This window comes from Fistularia commersonii, chromosome 22 (genome assembly GCF_037954325.1).
Source record: "Fistularia commersonii isolate RoL2024-O1a breed Wild chromosome 22, RoL_Fcom_v1.0, whole genome shotgun sequence".
Classification (NCBI taxonomy): Eukaryota; Metazoa; Chordata; class Actinopteri; order Syngnathiformes; family Fistulariidae; genus Fistularia; species Fistularia commersonii.
The window spans coordinates 3,959,131-3,978,424 of NC_141305.1; the positions used below are offsets into that span (position 1 = coordinate 3,959,131).

A 19,294-nucleotide genomic window follows, 5' to 3' on the forward strand; every position below is an offset into this window, starting at 1 on the left:
GTCGGTGGGAAACAAAACAAAACAAAAAGGGGAGGAGATAAAAACAAAACGCCACAGGGCTTTATTTCGTGACCTGCAAAGTGCGAAGACATTTCGAGTTTTAACCTCGTTATTATCATCTTTTTTTTTTTTTTCTCAGATGTTCATCCGGTGACAGGCTGCTCTAAAATTATTAAAGTGTGATGAACATGAAAAAAATGGGAGAAAAATCTCCTGCGTTGATTGGAAATGCTAAAGTGAGTTCTCTCATGTGTGAAAGGAGTTTTTCGTCGTTGTGGCACGAACTCGAGGGAGCAGAATCGCTGGAGGGGTTCGTGTTTTTTTTTTTTTTTTCTTAAATGGTCACTTCTTGGTGATGTGTGGGAAATATTACAGCGTCCCTTCCGGCTGATTTGTTGTTTTTTTTTTTTTTGGCATCTCCGTGACAACAACGTGATGCTTTTACGTATGTGGGTGGCGATGACGGGCGTTTCTAAACGGTTCACGTTGCGAGTGCTACGATATGCACCGATGTTCCCTCTGGGTGAAAAGTGCATTTTCCCGCGCGTAGGTGAACGCCTGGTGCGTGGCGAGTCCAGGACGGGGTGGTCGGGGTCAGGGGTCAGGGGTCGGGGGTCAGGGAGGGGCAATCTTGGCTTTTGGTCAGCGCCGCTGCCGTGCTACATGCTCGCGGCTAAAGGGGCGTCCCCGTCGACGGCCGCGGCCCCGTCCTGTTCCGGGTCCGGCGCCGGTCCGGGGTAGAGCTCCCGGGCGGCGGCCAGAGTCTCGCCGGCGTCCTCCGGGTACCGAGCCTGCAGCTCCTCGTTGGCCACGTAGTGGGTGTCGGAGAACTCGGAGAAGTAGCGGCCCACCTCAGGGTGGCCGATCTCCAACGGGGCGGCGTGGGGCTCCAGGTTCTCTGGAAAGACACATCATTTAAAAAAAAAAATAAACGTGAAGTTCCTTATTTCGGTAAATAGCAGAACTCACGAAAAGGGAAAAAGGGGATTGACTGATTCCTCCCTGTTTCATAAGACAAATGAACCCGGTTTCTAGTGATGGTTTGGGCTGGATTTTGGAAAAACAATGTGCGAGACAATCAAAACAACAGAAGCCATCGGTCGATAAACCTCTTCCTCAGGTTCAAAGGAGGTCACACAAGTGACCATGACTTTTTTTTTTTTCATTTTTCAAAACAAATTGAAATTGAGCTGTGAAATTTCTCAATTGTGAAATTCTCTTCTTTTCTACATTAACTCGTGTCAATCATATAGTGGGTGGCGCACAAACTTTGTACCAGTAATAATGAAAAGCCCACATTAACCAGCTCCCCACCCTTAACTCTGACCCAAGCTCCAGTCCCAACCCAAACCCCAATGCTGACACTGACTCCCAAACTGAAATTCAGAGAAGCTTAGAAGTGGTGTCGTTAGAAAGCTCACCCAACACAAGGCGGGGGAAGGTCCAGGTTTCATCACTCTACAGTATCTCATATGGTTCTTCAGACAATATTCTTTTAAACACTTCGTGTCAAGCTAGCGTCAATCATTCGTTGGATGGAGCACAAACTTGGAACCAGTACCATTCGGAATGATAAATATTCACAAATAATAAAATTGCTTTCGAGTCCGTCTCTTCCGGGGCCCTATCCATCCGGTCGCAAATGAAATCAATTTTGTGCACAAATGGGCCGAAGAGTCGGACGATGACACAACGCTCAGCGAGCAGATCCGCGGTCACACACACCGCGTCCACCGTCCCCCCGCGCCGGGTTAGATCAGATTAGATTAGATGAGATTCGCCATCTAACATAATGGTGGATCTGTTTCTCCCCAGATCCCCTTCCCTCAGCTCTCGTCTGGCCGTCCCCCACCCTGCTCCTGCCAATCGAATTAGAAGGGACACTTAATATTTCCGCCCGCTCTTCATCGTCCAGCTTCTGGCATATTTCTGCGACGACCGGGGGGGACGGAGGGGGTAAAAAAGAAAAAGGACGGAAGTGGATGTGGTCGGGTGTGACGGTTACCTTGCGCCGCGTAGCGACACGTCCCATCCTGGACCAGGACGTTGTAGAAAGGCTGGTTGGCTCCGTCGGTCAGCTGGTGGACCCGCATGGTGGTGATCCACTCCTGGCTCATGGTGCACTTTGGGTCCCAGCCGTAGATCACGCAGTTGTAGCCTGACCTGAGGGGGTGGGGGTTGAGGATCAATAAATACGATTGGCTTTTTATTTATCAAATAGAACCGTGACCTCAATGAGGTCAACCTCGAGCTGATCCCGTTGAGAGAATCCCACCGAGGACAATTCGGACACTGAGCAGACATCAGAAATTTATCATTGAGGCCCAAAACATCACGCTGTGCGGCTCATTTTTGCATCTGGGGGTTTAAAGTATCAACATCTGGACCTCTGGGAACGGAGAAACTGCAAACCCATCGGCCATTTCACAAAGTTCACCTTCTATGTGACGTCCAAACGCTCCCACCCGGCCACGTATCCCCAAAAACGCTGAGTCAACGTTCAGCAATACGCTGACGACACCCGGCTCTATATCTCCAAGGCCCATTGCCCTCTTCCACCTTCCTCCCTTTCTGGCTGCCTGGCATAGATCTTCTCAAACCTTCTCAAACTGACCAGCGACAAAACCAAAGTTCTTCCTGCAGGCACAGCCTCCACCCAGGGTGATGAGTCTGGGTGTCGTCCTAGATATTCCACCGTCTTTCCAGTCCCATAATGATAATATGACCTGGTCGGCCTATTTCTAACAAAACTATCAATGGACCCCAAATGCTGCAACCGTTCTCGTCCGTAGCCTTGACGCCTCCTGGATAGATGACTACAACTCCATTTTTTACAGTCTCCCCAACAAATCCCCCCAAAAACTCCGGCTCCTCTAGTCTACCGTGGAAGCTCTGCTTCATACCGCCACTCCCTTCCCTTCTCTCAGGTACCCAACTATCTGCGACTCAACTTTAAGACTTACCTTACTATTATGGGACACATAGCCCCCTAGCATAAGACATACCGACTTTCTCCTTCAGTTTAGGTCAAAAAAACTGCACCACCTGATGAGAACTTCCTGTAACTTCGACCCCAAACTGCTGTAAATCTAGAACCGCCTTCGCAGCGTCTCCCGCGGACCCACCTCTTGTGTTTCATGATGAGGCCCACCGAGTACCGGACGGCGAGGTGTTCGGGACTGACGCGCCGCTTCACCTCGGGCGCCGCAGGGTGCTTCTTGTGCTGGATGTGCTCCAGAGTGTGCTGCACCAGGTAGCCCACGGCGCCGTGCTGCGCCGGGTCCAACGCCTGGATGTGCTGCAGGATATCCAGCACCTGGAACGCAAGCGTTGAGGCTGAGGCTACGCGGGAGACCATGCGGTTTCAAAGGTGTGTGTGTGTGTGTGTGTGTGTGTGTTTCCGGACCTTCTCAGGCCAGATGCCCAGGTGGAAGTAGAGGCGTGCCTGCAGCAGCAGGTACTGCACATTGTCCGGGTTGATGGTGAGGTAGAGATCCAGCGAGTCTCTCAGCAGCTGATAAGACTTCTCATTGCCCCCCCTTGGAATAGACAAAAACACAACACAAGCTGGTGGAAGTGAACACACCACAGACATTGTGGGGAAATGACACAAAACTAGCAGGAATCTCTCTCCGGACAACTCGAAAAATAACGGAGAGGCTCATTTTCATCAAGCCGGGAGCTTGAGTTTGCACCCGGGCAATGAAAAACAAGGAGAATTCGGGGTATTTCCGACAGATTCGACGTTCCTTCGATTTCATCGGTTAATTCCGGCTTGTAACAAGGATTTCCAGGTGTGAAATGCTCATAAAGTAATACATCCTGGACGTTCGTGAGGGTTTATCGTTTAGTCCCCCCTCTCGAAAAAAGAAAAGGTTCCCTGTCAGGATGTCACACAAAGCGGGCGGTAGTTTTGTGTACGGTGTAGCTGCGTGAGCGTTAGCGCCCTCTGCTGGTTTCCGGGCAGAACAGCGCCCAATCGTCGGTCGGTCCGCCCGCACTTTTGGCGCGGGCGCGACGCCTCGTCTGGGCCGGAAGGAGTTTCCGTGAGGACGAGGGCGTGCCTTTACCCTCGTTTCCCGATGTTCAGCAGGTTTCCCACCATCCGCAGCAGCACCTCGGCCGTGCTGATGGCGGCGTAGTAGTCGGCCGTCACCTTGTGGCCGATGAGGTACCCGCACTCGTTGGCCGTCAGCTGCTTGCCTCTGCCGAAGGCGTCGACGTACACAAAGTCGTAGATGTCCTCGCTCCTGCTTGGGGGAGGAGGGACGGGCGTTACACTTTTGATTTCTGGTCCAAAAATAACCCTTCACACCACCGTCACCCTTTTTTAAAGTGGTATCATCAAAAATGTCTCCTTTTTGGAGTACCGTATTTTCCAGCACTATGAGGCCTACTTAAAGTTACATTTTCTACTAATCCGGTGCGCCTTATGTGTGAATTCTTGCTGTGCTTCCGGACTTCAAACCAATTTTATATAGTACACAGCGCTCAAACATCTGTCAAATTGTTGGTAAGCGGCCAAGCCGCTCCGCTTGATCGATTGCCGGACCGTTCCCACCTGACACAGGGATGCTGTATGAAAATCGGTCCTTAGTTGAATACCGGTTGCAATGTCAGACAACGTTAGATAACCCATTATCTAGTGCTGGAATACAAGGTTGTCCCAACCTCACACTAACGTGAGGTGTCCGCTATCGCTAGTAACGATAAACAAATCAGAAAACAGTATGTAGTACGCTCGCCTATGCCCCTCTCTGTAATAACAAACAGAGTTTCCGAGGGAACGACACGAGATGAATGAGATAAATAAAGTTCGACTAAACTGACAGTTTTGTTTTAATTTATATACTGTATGTTTTATTACGCGCCTCATAGTGTGGTAACAGGGCTCCCCCTGTTACCACGATCATCATATTCAACTATTCCAAATAAAAATTTAATTAGTTCCACAAGTGAGTCCGTATCTTTGTTTTTTATTTGTATCTTGAATTAATTTGCCCCATTTTTCCCCGTTTAAAACAACAGGAAACAAATTAATTTGTTCAAACCCTCCCCAAAAAATAAAATTAATATATTGAATGATCATTTGTATCACAACTGAATGAATTCCACGATGCTTTTTCAAGTTTTCAAACCAACCGTGCCAGGCTTTACATTCAGCCACGGTCGGTTTGGATAAACTTTGGACTCACGCTTTAAATCACGATATACAGAGCGCGCTTTCTCATTTCTGATCGTCTGATATCGCAGACAAATCGTTTCTCCTTCACCCACATTAGAAGCCATCTTTTCCACAGATGTCCGTTTTTGCGACGTAACAGTAATGACCTCGGAAGGCTTCATAACCTTTATAGATTCCATATTGTGGACGCATGCGATTATAGTGCGATCACACGTGCACCACGTTCGTGCTTCGCTACTATTTTGTGCCTAATTTCCATAGAAAGCATCTTCTATCTGGGTTCACCACTTGCTTTCTGATGGCTCATGAGTAGTATTATAAAAAAAAAAAAGCAAAAAGCTATAAACTTATGCCACATAAGAGATCTGCGTACTTCCCGAACTACCCGGACAAAGTGTCTGAGAGATGCTGGAAGCTGTCTGACGTTGCATCTACAGATTCAGAAGATGCGGTGGTGTCATTTTCTTGCTCTCGTATTTGTACCGTGACATTTTCCCTGTATTTTAAGGATAAAATTTGCTCGAATCGCGCTTCGTATCTTAAAAAATCCATCCGTGCAGCGCACCCTCACTTTTCGCGGGAGTCACGTTCCAAGACCCCCCGCGAAAAGTGAATTTCCACAAAGTAGAGACGTGATTATTTTGATGGCGTTACCTTTGTTTAGCAAAGCTGTATTTTATTTATTTTATAAAATTATTTTAGTTTGATTTTTCTTTTTTTTTCGTCTCGGGCTAGAATATGGTTATTTCGTCGCGAAAAAAAAATCAAATACTGGGGGGAAAAAAAAAAACGCAAAAAAGGAAGATAAATCGCGAGAACTGATTTATAAAAAAATCTGTATTTAAACTTAAATTGATATTTTTGAGGGTCACCGGCAAAATGTCACCTCTCGTTTTTGAGCTTCTTTTAAACTACATTTTTTTTTTTTTTTTAAATCCAGATCGCGCGTCGGTAACAAGTTAAGAGACACGTGACAATAAATACCGCACCCTCCCGGTTTTTGGCACCATCGCAGCAGGAAGTGGTTGGGGAAGTTGACCGGCTCCAGGTGAACCCCCAGCCTCCGGGCCAGGGCCATGTAGAGAACGGAGAGGCTGATGGGGATGCCGGTACGGCGTTGGAGAACCTGCGGGAGAACCGAGGTCAGATCCGCATCTAAGAGGACGTCGTATCGTGAGGCGCGGATTCTGAGCGCGTACCTGGTGGATGTAGGAGTTGAGGGGGTTGTAGTAATCGAACTCGTTCCCCTTGTACTGCAGCTGCTCGTACAGGACGGAGTTGAGGGCGCAGACCGCCTGCCTCTGCTGCTCCAAGTCCTCCACCCGCGCACCTTCACCTGCAACACAACACCCCACGGGTGAGGGCGGCGGCCGGGACGACGAAGAGGAGGAGGAGGAGGAGGAAAAGCAGGTCCCGGAATTGTGACGGCGAAGGTCGCGGAGATGAAGATGTGGAGGTTCTCTTTGGGAGGGAACTGAGGATGGAGAGGATCGGGAGTCCATCGGAGGGACAACACATGTTGGATGTTTTGGATATGGTTGGGTCATGTGCAGAGGGGGGATCGTCAATATATCAACCCAAAAGGGCTCATGTTACTGACCCTGGCATTCAAAACCACCTCAGGAACGGGTCCAGCTTATCTGACCGAAATGATAAGACCTTATGTTCCCGGCAGAGAGCTGCGTTCCTCTAATACAAACCTATTAGCAGTACCTTTTGCTCGCTCTAAGCGATCTCAGGCAAAACTGTTCTCAGTTCTACTACCTCAGTGGTGGAACAAACTCCCAGAAGCAACAAGACTAGCATCATCTCTCTCAACCTTCAAGAAACAGGTAAAAACGTTTCTCTTTCAGGACTTTTTACTGCGCTGATGCCCCAGATCAGGTTGGCAGCAAGTTAGGCTATGCAGTGTGTGTACGTTTGTGTGTCTCTGTCAAAAAAAAAAAACAAAAAAAACCCTCACTAACCCAAGCTTGCTGTTCTGTATATTTCCTGTGCATTGTGTATTTGCAAGTGTATTTGCAGTCCCTATGTCCTCTATTGTAAGTCGCTTTGGATAAAAGCGTCTGCCAAATGCAATGTAATGTAATGTAATGTAATGTAATGTAATATATTGCTCAGTACGTTGATCGCAAGGGTAATACCGGTAGATCCCATGACATTAAAAAAAAAAAAATTGACGTCAGCGTATCGTCCATCCCGTCACTTGATTGATAAACAGGGCAGCCAGTCGGATGACATCTGATTTTTTTCTGACACTGAGGTCACTGCATGTGCACAAACAACGGCGCGAAGTGCAGCAAAAAGTTACCTCCAATTTTTAGCCTTCGTTTTTTTTAAACTTAAGAAAAGGGTGTAAAATGAGTTGGGGAGCCGGACCGAGTGAGAAGACAAAACTTATCACTTTAATACGGAATGGGAGGAGGACTTTTTTTTTTTTTTCACGATGACATTTTCGAAGTGCGTTCGCCTCATCTGCCGGTCTGCCGTCGCAATACCGAAGAAAGGTAACGTGGAGCGGCTTTGTCGGACCGTTCGCGGGAAATACCACACGGACGTCCTGCCGAAAAGCGAGCTGAGAAAGAGAAAGGTGTACAAAAAACTTAAATCATTATTTTGCGTTGTACGTGTAAAGAATGTTTTGTATTTTTGTTGTGGGTAGATCATTTTGACTTGGTCATTTTATAAGTAGCTCGCACGCTGAAAAACTACAAGCACGCCTGAGGCAGAAAAAACCTGGAATTGGAGGTCTAGGGCTGGGTTGGGCAAACTTTTTGGCTCAGGGGCCGCATTGACTTTTAAAATTTGGCAGAAGGTTTGTCAGCACAAGATACTATACATATACATATAAAAAAAAAAATTAAAAAAACGCATCTTGTTTATTGCGCATTTTCTTTATTTTATAAAATGAATTTCAGCTTAATTTTAATATATTTTTTACTGTTTTTTTTTCTTCTTTGGCTAGAATAAGGGGGATTACATCACAAAAGCATTTTTTAAATACTGCAAAAAAAAAAAAAAAACACGCTAAAGAACGATAAATCAGGAGAACCGATTGACAAAAAAAAAAGTAGCGAGGGCGCGAAAGCCGAACCGCAAAGAAGTGAGGGTCCGAGGTATTCGAAAACTCCCCGCAGGTCGCTAGAACTGAAGAAGGATGAGGGGTGAAACGTCTCCAAGTGAGGAAACTCAAGTCCAGTTCGACAAGCATTATAGATGATTTACACGTCGTGTAGACATACAACCGTTCACCCTTCACAATGCCAATCCAGGACCTCATTCCCCAAAACTCACCCGCAGGGATGCGCAGGCTGGGGTGAGACGGATTCTTTGCTTTCAGCATCTTCTTCACTCTGTCGGCGATCTCGTCCAGCTGCGCGGAAATACTGTCCAGCGTGACGTCGGCCAGCGGGTTGCAGTACTGGTCCACCAGGACGGCACCTCGGGGGGGAAAAGGAGGGTTTGGGGAGGGCGGGGGCGATATCTCAATCCACATGTTGATGGTATGATCAATAGTCCGGTGGAAAGGATGCCAATGTGAAAAATTGATACGTCATGGTGCTTTTGATGGTTAAATGCAGAATAAAAGATGTCCCCCCCCCACCTCCGAGGGCCGACTGCTGCTCCGCCGGCTGCTCCAGGAAGGCCTTCAAGCTCTGCAGGATCTTCTGCTGCCTCAGGAAGTAAAGGATTTTCTTTGCATAGTACTTCAGCGTTAAGCTTTTCCTGCAGGAATAACGAGGGTCGATGAGACGGCGGCGCTCCGAGAGGACCGACAGGCGAGCGGCGGTGAACGCCGGGTCTCTCACCGCTTATCTGTGTTGAGGATGAAGAGGAGCTCGTCTTCGCAGAAGTGCGCCGGCATGCGGAGGGACTCGATCTCTGCGAAGCTGTCGCCCAGAACCTGGCCAACGCAAGGCTGAGTTACAGATCTCTGGGTTAGTCGGGAACACGGACGAGCTCCCACGCTCTCCTCCAGCAAACCGTTAGCCAGCCATTAGCCATTTCTTAAAACAGGACTGAAAGCTAAAGATTTCAGACGCTAGATTTACACCAACGGCCTGATTTCCTCGCCGAGTGCCACCTGACACGACCCGCAACCCTCGGGAAAATACGTCATGCGAAGACAGTAAATAAAACTACAAATATGGCTGACAGGAAGTGTGTTTTTGCTTCGTTTTGCGCAAAAGGCGTGTGTGTGTATGTGAGATTAAAATCTAAGGTCGCCCGGAAAAGCCCAATGCGATCTCCCTATACCATTATCATACATCAGCTGAGTTATACATGATTGATAATGTAGTTCGAAGCACAAACTTACGACTTCCGTGAAAAATCTTTTGGATATGGACTCCACCATCCTCCTTATCTGAATCCCGACTCTGAGGCGGGTCTTGAACTCCCTGAGCCAGTCACACGACTCGTTCTGCCGGTAAAACCTCTGCAGCCTCGGCCATCTGTGGAGAAAGAGGCGCCGTTGAACGGCGGCGACGACGGGCGGTTCATTTTCCCCGCACAGTCCGAAAACATAAAATAATAGAATAAATGATTATTTCTATATGACGCGGACGAGAGGGTGAGCGGTCGGACGTCAATATGACGCGTGAATGAGAGGGTGGATAGTTATATGTCTCTGTATGATGTGTGAATGAGAGAGTAAATCATTGTTCATGTCATTGGTTCCCAAACTACGGCCCGTCCCCTGAACAACACCAGGGGTGTGTTATAACTTTTTTATTCATTCTTGCCAAGTAATCGTGACTTGTACATACATAGAACGTAACATTTTATTTCACCCTTCTGTAACCCCTCCCTTGAAAAAAAAAAAAAAAATCCTGGACACACCGCTGTCATATAACACGGAATAATGGCGAAAAGATTAGGTATGAGAAAAATAGATTCAGAATGCAGGGGATTTAACCTGCTGTGGACAAATGATTATTTCCTTTTTTTGCTCAATTCAAAGAAAAGGCTGTTTGTCTCATCTGTCAAGAGACGGTGGCTGTATTCAAAGAATAAAATCCCGTCACAAAGACAAGCATGATAGCTTGCAAGGCCAAATGCGAGCAGAAAAACTCTAAAAGGTAAAAAGCCGGCCGTTAGCTGAGCGGAGTACCTTTGTACGCCGAGCTCAGCTGAACCGCTCCTCTGTTCGAGCGAGTTTTCGGGTTGCAACTGATAGTGAGCAGCGGTAAACTTTTCACTGGTGGAGAATTGTCAAAAAATATTCACAGTGAATTTGATATGAGAGCTGCAAACAGTTGCATCTACAAGAAGGTTAAACAAGAAGGTTCATATTCCTTGGTCTTTTATTCTGTGAAAAACTTGTAAAGGGTTATTTGGTTATTATTTATTCCATAAATAGTGTTATTTATTTCATTAATAATGTTATCATTAATGAAATAATAACCATAATGACAATATATATTTCTCATGCAAAAAAGAACAATGGATTTTGATTTTCTTTCTCAAGAGATGATTAACATTTGGTTTACTTTAAGGAAACGAAAGCGATGAATTCTGTTTCAGTGCTATTTTAGCTTTGGACAAGTTCTTTATACACAAAAACAGAAAGCAAAAATGTCCCCCCAATTTTACCTGCTTTACAAACGATTTTAAATCACATAAAAAAATCTTTAAAACGTGTGAAAAAATCCCAAAAATATGCTGTTTTATGAATCATATTCCCTTATATCCATTGAGCTGATACATATTGTATTCCCCTTGCCAGTTTTTTTATTAATCTATTTTATATATCAAATTACACATTTCTCACAGACCTTTCATCTTAATTAATTGTATACAAAATAAATGTCCGTATGTTTCCTCATGACCGTTAAATGTCATTGATGTACGATTGAATTTAGCCACATTTTTTTGTTTATATCTTTTGTTTGTTTATACTTTCAATAAAGATTACAAAATAAATGAAAGGAATGTTGGCTTTGACACAAATGACAATTCTGACTTTTGTCAACGATGGTTTTGACTTTATGACGAGTGAATAAACGGATGTTCCTATGTGACATTAAATGATAGGGTGAAACCTTGTCATGTCTCCATGCTTTGTGAATGAGAGAGTGAATGGTTTGAGGTCTATATTTCCCATGTGAATGAGAGGGTGAACGGTTGGATGTCTATGAAAAGCTAAAGAGGATGATAGGTTGGATGTCTTTTTAGGTGATGAACGGACGATCGGCCCAGGGTGAACCTGGGATAGACCCCTGCCCGCCACGTGACCCCGACTGCAGGATCTGGGCGGTACGGAATATGAACAAATGAACAGTTCTGGTCTGAATTACAGCATTATCGCACTGCAGGTGGCATTTGCTGCAACATTGAGTTCAAGGTCACGGGAAATCAGGCTCGTCTCAGGTCAAATTCGGCCGATGGGCCTGCTTAGGAGCGTTTCTGGGTGGATTTGGTCGTGAAAAAGGAAATAGATGCAAACAGGAAGGGAAGGGGGGTTGGGGGTGGGGGGGGTCTGGGGTTGCATCAGCGGGACGTCAGTTTCCTGTGACTTTGCAGATAATCTACATTGAACTGGAAGAGATTTTGCAGAGTAGTAGGAACACACCTGAGAGCAGGAGTGTTAAGAAACAGCACCCCCAGCATCCCAACCCCCCACAACCTCAGCCCCTCCGAATCACCTGAGTTTGAACTGATGTCCCCAGACCTTCCCCCTTCCGTGGCAGACGTCGCGCAGGCGCAGACAGCAGCAGGAGACGTTGCAAATGTCGACGTGTTTGAGAGAGGGGACGCATAAGATGTACTCCAGCAGCTCGGTCGGCAGATCGGTCAGCCGTTTTGACTCGCAAACAATCCCATTTAGACTCTGGTGCGCTTCTCCGGCAACTGGCGTCGCCATCTTTACTGTTTACCCGATTACCTCATCGCACTGGCTCCGCCTCCTTATGGCGCAGAGGGCCGGGCGGAAGAGGGGGCGGGACTTGAGGCGAGAGCCGTGCTGTGATTGGTGTATTTGACAACCGGAAGTGGAAGGATGTTCCGCCTTCAGACGAAAGGACATTACATACAAACCTTCACTATAACTCAAGGGAATTTGAATTCTGGACAGAAAATGTTTTACAGAGAATTCAGTCCCTGGACGTCAAAATAAAAATAATACTTTAAATAAATTTGATAGGGAATCGATTGCCACACTGAGAACTTTGTATCTCACTCTACCTATACCTCCCAAGGCAAAAGAGACACATTTCAAAACATCTACCCATCTAAGGAATTATTGAGGTTACGCTTTAATATTGAAAATACTAATTGTACATTTTGTGGGCACAATATTGAAAACGCAGACCATATATTTTTCTCATGCAAAAAAGAAGAAAGCTTTGGGGCTAAAGCTCAAAAATGGATTTTGATTTTCTTTCTCAAGAGATGATTAACATTTGGTTTACTTTTAGGAAACGAAAGCGATGAGCTCTGTTTCAGTGCTATTTTAGCTTTGGCCAAGTTCTTTATACACAAAAACAGATTGCAAAAATGTCCCCCGAATTTTATTTTCTTTAAAAACGATTTTGAATTATATAAAAACATCTTTAAAACATGAAAAAATCCAAAAAACAAAAAATATGCTTAATTGATTACGTAATATGCTTAATTAATTGATTGTATACAAAATAAATGTCCTTATGTTTCCTCATGACTGTTAAATGTCATTGATGTACGATTGAATTTAGCCATGTTGGTTTGTTTATACTTTATATGTTTGATAAAGATTAAAAAAAATGAAAAGAACATTGGCTTTTACACAAATGACATTTATGACTATTTTCAATCTCGAAATATATCCTCAGTCAGGTAAGATTGAAGTTTTTTGAGGGATAAAATAAATACATGGAAGCAATTATTACAGCACAGTACTTTGATCTGAAAGTGTTATCCTAATCTAAAAATAAAGCACTAGTTTTTGAACATGAATCAAACTCTACATGGTATTTACAAGTTACGCCCAAATCATGATGGGAAATGGGGGTCATTGCTTATGAGAAGAAAAATGCTGCTTTTAATATGGATCTGTCTCATAATTTTTATAATGCTAATAAATACAATATAAAGTTGTTTTACTATTATTGTTGTTGTTAATAGAATGTGTCTGCCTATGATGTAAACAAACTTGGGGAAGCAATGCAATATCAAAGCAATACTTGCAGAAGTACAGTTTTGAAACACTTGTATTTTACAATACTTGAGTATTCCTTGATAATTTCCATATGATCCAGATCTTACAGCAACTTGTCCTTTCCACTCAATTCAGTTCAAATACTATGTATAAAAATACTAAATACTTAACTGTTCATTTTCATCTAGAAATGTATCTGTAATAAATGTGTTATATGCAAGCACCTCAATGATAAACTTACGTGATGTATATCATAAATTACTTTTAGTACTAATGCACTAAATTGGCTCCAAAACAAACTGCAATGGTGTATTTGCATGTGACAAAATATAATCCTGTTTAAATAACGTGCACGTTTTACTAAATACATTTTACAGTTTTAACTGAGTGACTTTTTCACTTCATAACATTACGTGTACGTTTATGAAAAAGATAAACCTAAGAATAAAACAAGTGGTTGCATGTTGAAAATAGCACGAATCAGAAGAAAGACACAGGACTCTTCTAAGTAACAGATTTATTTAGGGATTTATCTAATTTCTAAGAAACATTTTGTTTCAGTTGAAATCACGCGGTTTCTGTTTAAAACAGATCCACGCAGATTACGAAGTTTCTGACGGTCCCTGAACGCACCACCGCTAGCAGGTAGCAATAGACAGCTAGCGCTTCTTATCCTGTGGCTCAGCCTTCACTCGGCGGCTTAAATGCATCCTTTTTGGAGGGAAATTATCGAAATAGCCGTGTGACCCGACTTTCAAGTCCAAAAACTGTTATAGGAATGTATTTCTTTTGTCACAAAGGAGAATCTGGTTTGTTAGCTAACTTGATTTACAGTCCACCTTGCTAAAGTTGTTAGCAGTCAGTCAGACAGTGAGCTACTTTCATGTAGTATTTATTAGCCTGATCATGTTGTTAAGATCTATGGATGTGTCTTTTTTTATCTCTCTTGGATGTTCAACAATGGCTTGATACTTGAAGAAATTGTGTTATGAACTGGATAATATGACCGTAGATGTCGTACTCGAAACTTTAGTGGATCTTGCCTTTTAGCATCTCTGCTCGGGAGGCAGTGATGTTTATACCAAATGAGCACATCTGCCTCAGGATGCATTGACGGCGCCACTCATTTTGTAGGAATTCTCAAAAGCCAGTTTAGCCGAACAGTTCGTTTATTTCCTCTCTCGCCATGGCGAGCGCCTTAGCGGCGAAGATGGGCTTTAACTCGCTGATGAGAAAGCAACCGAGGAGTTTCAACGTGAGGATTTGCACCATGGAGTCAGACATGGAGTTCAGCTGCGAGGTTTGTCCGTCTCCTCCTCAGACTTGATGCAAGGAAAAATAACTATGAATTGGAAATAACTTTTTCTGAGGGTTCGGCGCCCTTTTCTAAACTTTTGATCAGCCTGTAACCAGCCTTTGTGCAGACTCCGGTAATATGTGTGCTATGAATGGAATCCCCTGCACTCCCATTTCCCGCCGCTAGGTGGCAGCAAAGTCCCAGCAGCAGCGGAGTCACCATTGGCGACAGGTTAACTCCATGTGTCAACTACTAGTATCTGTTTTCAGTCATTCTCTTAATAAACAGATGAAGGAGGAGAGTGAGGGGGTAAATGGGAAAAACAGCAGCGGTGAAAAGTGACTGCTTAAAGCAGTCAACCTCAAAATCAACTCCAATCCATTTTTCGGCCTCCTCCCGGGCTCGGTGTGTGAGCTGGATAATGACAAGCCTGCGGTTGGGAAACCACCCAACGTTATTTATAGATGCCATCTCTGTACTTACACAGGTAATTACACGGAGCGTCACGCCGCCCGCCGCTGCCTTTTTATTTCCCGTGTCAGGACGGTAATTGTGTCAGATGTTTTTGTCGTGTCCACAGCGCTTAACGCTCCTTATTATCGTTATTTGTGCGCCGTTTCTGCGGGTGGTTTTCGAGGATGCCGCTCCATCTCAGTGACACAGAATACCATTTGGCAGCTGCATCCAGAGGTAGCCGTGGGTCCCGGGATGAAAAGCTATCTAAATGGATATTTGCGCCTCGAGTGTCCCTCTCGTAGCTACGAGTTGCAGAAGCAGTGCACTCTTTTTCTGTTTTTTTCACAGGACATTGTTTGGATTCTGACGATTGGTCGTTTGGACACCTTTGGAAACCTTCAAAATGAAGCGACAATATTAATAAATCGCTTTTACTTTTACTTTTAACTAATGCAACGTTGCATCTCAGGTTAAATGGAAGGGGAAGGACCTTTTTGACCTGGTGTGCCGAACCCTGGGACTGAGGGAGACGTGGTTCTTCGGCCTGCAGTACGCCATCAAGGACACGGTTGCCTGGCTGAAAATGGAAAAGAAGGTGATTATTTTCGAGCAAGACAAAAAAAAAAAAGAGAATAGCAGCTGTGAAAAAAGAAACAAAACCCCCCTCCGTTGCAGCTGCCACCTCCTGCTGTGCCAATGTCGAGTGCTCTGTTTGTTTTTTCCCGTCGCAGGTTCTGGATCAGGAAGTGCCAAAAGAAGAGCCCATCACCCTTCACTTCCTGGCTAAGTTCTACCCAGAAAACGCCGAAGAGGAGCTGGTGCAGGACATCACGCAGCGTCTCTTTTTCTTGCAGGTCGGTACTCCAAGAATCCTAGCGCCAGCTGCATGCAAAATTCCATCCACTTCCTCATCTGCATATTTGTGATTCGTCTTCCACCTGGTAAATCTGATGTGAAAAAAAAAGTGGTTGGCTTTTCCTCTCGCGTCGCCTTTGCCTTCGCCGAAATCCCGAGAGAACCTCGGACGGATCCCAGCTGGACCTGGGCGGCCTTCTGCCTCGACTGGTGAGGAGTAGAGAGAGACAGAGAGAAGGAGTGAGAGATAGAAAGCAAGAGTGTGATGGAGACAGAAAGGCTGTGAGCGTTGGGAGGAACAGGGCCTCGTGATGATATTAACGCTAACAGCTACATGCTAGTAGGTAAACTATTCCATAATAGCTTTAATACTCATAAAGTAATAACAATGGTGGATGACGGTGCTGCGGTAGATCAAGCCACGCCTCCCGGGAACCTACGGGAGAGCCCAGGGGCATCATGGGATATCCATCAGTGCAGCAAACTAAGGGCTAGCCTAGCGATAACTGTGATATCACAAAGGAGTTCCTCCACGTCCAAGGCGAACATTAGCTTCGGCTCAACTCTGCTTTTTTTTTTTTTTTTCTCTTCTCTTTTTTTTAGCCAAAGCTGTGAGAAACAAAAGACAAGCGGCCCTTGACGCCCAAAGGCCTTGAAATTGCTTCGTTAATGTCGGAAAAATCAATTTCACCCTCGCACAGCCCATCCGTGCCGCAGGCTACCGCCGCTCGGCTCTGCAGAGTCCGTGCTCTTCTGACTTGCTGCCAACAGGGGGCAGCGTTCCCCAGAGTCCCCCCTCACCACCATCTCAGCGGCGCGCTGAGATTCGCCGCCACAGCCTCTTTCCTCTGATTGTGTGCAGCCGTGTGGAATCGATGCACAACATATCACCGCCGGATTTTTCTATCCACTTAATACTCCCGGGGGGATTTCCTGCAGGGGCCGCCACGCTGTCGGCCCGGCGCAGGATGAAATTTGTAACTGCGCCGCCACCGTCCGATGCCACCGGCCCTCTTTATCAATTACCAATTAAGCTTTAAGGGCTGAGTTATTGGCCCAGTTAATACGATCTTCTCCCCGCCGGGTCGCTTGTCTCCCTCAGCAGAAACCGTCGACGTCCAGCTCGCTCTGCTTTTGTTCCTGGAGTTTGCTTGTAGACGCTCACGGGAAAAAAAAAACAAAAAACAAAAGCCTTGAAAAAGCTGAACCCCGTTATTTTTTACGTGTCCGGGGCGATCCTCGCACCCACCCGCCTGGCTCTCGCTCCGCTAAAGTCTTGGCAGTGGTGTCCAGTGCTAAGACTTTTGGTATTATAAGATACACTGGTATTTTTGAAGTAGTGGCGAGCACCGTCTTCCCACTTTTAATTTAAATACCAATTAATTGCTTCCAAGCACAGCTGCCCGTTTTTTTTTTTTTAGCCAACGTCTGGCTGATTTATGGCCACTTGGAGCCATTTTTAGCGATTTTTATTTTTTGACCTTTAAAGGTCGTTAAATGGTAAACGCTCTCTGCTTATATGGAGCTTTCAGCACCTCCGTAAGTGCATTCAGCCATTCATGCACTGATGGTGCATCCGGAGCAACTACGAGGGGGTTTCGGTGTCTCGCTCCGAGGACAAACTGGCGTGCAGATGGGAGGAACCCAGAATCCAACCGCCGACCTTCCGCCAACCGAGCCACAGCAAGGCCTCCTCAGGTGCAGGAGGCTCATTTCCTGTTTATTTGGCAGTGTTTCCCCATCATTTTAAAATCCAAAATCATGTATGTTGACACACGTGGTACGTGACGCACTGGCGTTGATGCGGCGTTCTCGTCGTTACGGTTGAAGTTCATTGGATGTACAGTGGTAACCGCTACTTTGCGGTTCGGCTTTCGTGCCCCCGCTACTCCGAGGATTTTTTTTTGTAATTCGGTTCTCGCGATTTATTCATGATGAAATAGCCATATTTTAGCCTAAGAAAAATAAAAAAAAACAGTAAAAAAAAAACATAGTAAAATTAAACTAGAATTCATCTTGTGAAATAAATAGAATACGAGATCTCCTTCGCGAAACTAATTTACCCAGCATCTCGCGAACTCTCGCTTCTACCATTGTACCCACGTGATATCGCACACAGAATAATATTTGCGAAGTAGATCCGTACTTGGCATGCTATTGGCTGATTGAGCACGTTGTTCTGTTCCTCATGCTGATTGGTTGATGGAGAGAAGCAGCTGATCTCCTTGTAGTTTGTATCCAAAATACAATGTGTGAAGCTCAATACAGTCGATGGGGGATTGATAACAGATCAAGGAGGTTCGTAAAGGGTTGAGTGAGGTCCGTTGAGGGATGATATATCTGTAAATACAATCGAAATGATCACGTTTCTACTTTGCGGAAATTCACTTTTCGTAGGAGGTCTTGGAACGTAACTCCCGCTAAAAGTGAGGGTGTACTGGGGTGAGAAATGAAACTCTGCACAGGCGGACTTTTCCTCACGGGTCGTTCCAGATCGACCGAAGACATCTGAGACGCTCATTAAATATTTCCAGGTGCGTCCGTGTCTTTTGGGCCTGATCGTAGTGATTTGCCGGCAGCAAACCTCTGCTTTCTCTCAGGGGAAAGGGCCTCCGGGATGCGACCCACGCCCCCGCCAAAGCTCATTCGCGCTCACTTTGTCGTACGTGAAGGTGTTTGCGCAGAGTTCAAAGTTCATTTCCAAGTTCCGAGATCACTTTCAGACAACAGAGAGATTGGATGGTTTTACCGACGCCATGTTGCATTACTTTTGTAGCATGTAGCATCCCGCGCGACACTGCCCCTCTATGACCTCTGGTGGCACTGCTCTATTTGCCACGTTTGGCTACGCATCCATGTCGGTGTTAAGCAAAATCAAGCTGTCAGGTGGCCTGGAAGTGGCGATGGTACCATCGAGGTGCTTTGCAAGAGATTGAGGAAAAGTCAGAGACTCTTGCTTGTGACTCTTGGAAGTCACGAGCAGATTACGTACACCGCTCTCTCTCGCACTAAGAGTAAACCTCGCTCAAACCCCGATAGCCTGAAAAAGACACTCATTCTCGAAACGTGATTAAAAACATCCCCTTTCTGTTTTACGATGAATTCACTTTTCGGTCACGGCTTTTTTGTCGTCCGACGCGAATTGCTAATCAGCGACGGTTAAAGGTAGATGTTCATTTGCAATGTGGCCGCTGTGAGATTTATTTTTTTGGGGTGCGGCATTAAAACCCGATTTCACATTTTTAAGTGGGCACAGAATTCGTAGACGCCTCTGAGCGCCGGCCGAGTTGCCGCGCATTTGAAAAGCAAAGACAAGAGGACAACGCGCTAAAAATACGTTTCCAAAAACATACATTAGCATAAA

The 19,294-nt window shown here is 45.5% G+C and overlaps 2 protein-coding genes across 4 annotated transcripts in view; one reads left to right on the top strand and one right to left on the bottom strand.

Annotated features, from left to right (window-relative positions):
* Positions 1-37: 37 nt before the first annotated feature.
* Positions 38-12,096, bottom strand: fbxo21 (F-box protein 21). Of its 2 annotated transcripts, none has more exons than XM_086169793.1 (12): positions 11,833-12,096; positions 9,504-9,639; positions 8,995-9,089; positions 8,790-8,911; positions 8,480-8,626; positions 6,385-6,521; positions 6,175-6,311; positions 4,071-4,250; positions 3,407-3,539; positions 3,126-3,316; positions 2,006-2,163; positions 38-898 (listed from the first exon to the last, which is right to left on the bottom strand). In XM_086169793.1, the coding sequence occupies exons 1-12, from the start codon at positions 12,048-12,050 to the stop codon at positions 660-662; spliced, it is 1,893 nt and encodes a 630-aa protein (XP_086025919.1). In that variant the 5' UTR covers positions 12,051-12,096; the 3' UTR covers positions 38-659. The 2 variants fall into 2 exon arrangements, with proteins under 2 accessions (XP_086025919.1, XP_086025918.1); XM_086169792.1 differs by having other exon boundaries at positions 8,995-9,104; positions 11,833-12,088.
* Positions 12,097-13,970: 1,874 nt separating this feature from the next.
* nf2a (NF2, moesin-ezrin-radixin like (MERLIN) tumor suppressor a) overlaps positions 13,971-19,294 on the top strand; it is a 45,007-nt gene continuing 39,683 nt past the window's right edge. For both annotated transcript variants that reach the window (XM_086169799.1, XM_086169800.1), the window contains exons 1-3: positions 13,971-14,622; positions 15,545-15,670; positions 15,807-15,929. In XM_086169799.1, the coding sequence (XP_086025925.1) occupies positions 14,509-14,622; positions 15,545-15,670; positions 15,807-15,929 (363 nt within the window). In that variant the 5' untranslated portion in view covers positions 13,971-14,508. The remainder of the gene's footprint in view (positions 14,623-15,544; positions 15,671-15,806; positions 15,930-19,294) is intronic.

Excerpts from the sequence above, each read along its gene's own strand:
- fbxo21 (XM_086169792.1), bottom strand. The coding sequence starts at position 12,050 with ATGGCGACGCCAGTTGCCGGAGAAGCGCACCAGAGTCTAAATGGGATT. Across the intron at positions 9,105-9,503 it reads AAAGATTTTTCACGGAAGTC|CCTTGCGTTGGCCAGGTTCT; the intron begins GTAAGTTTGTGC and ends TCTGTAACTCAG. Across the intron at positions 899-2,005 it reads GTGTCGCTACGCGGCGCAAG|AGAACCTGGAGCCCCACGCC; the intron begins GTAACCGTCACA and ends GTGTCTTTCCAG.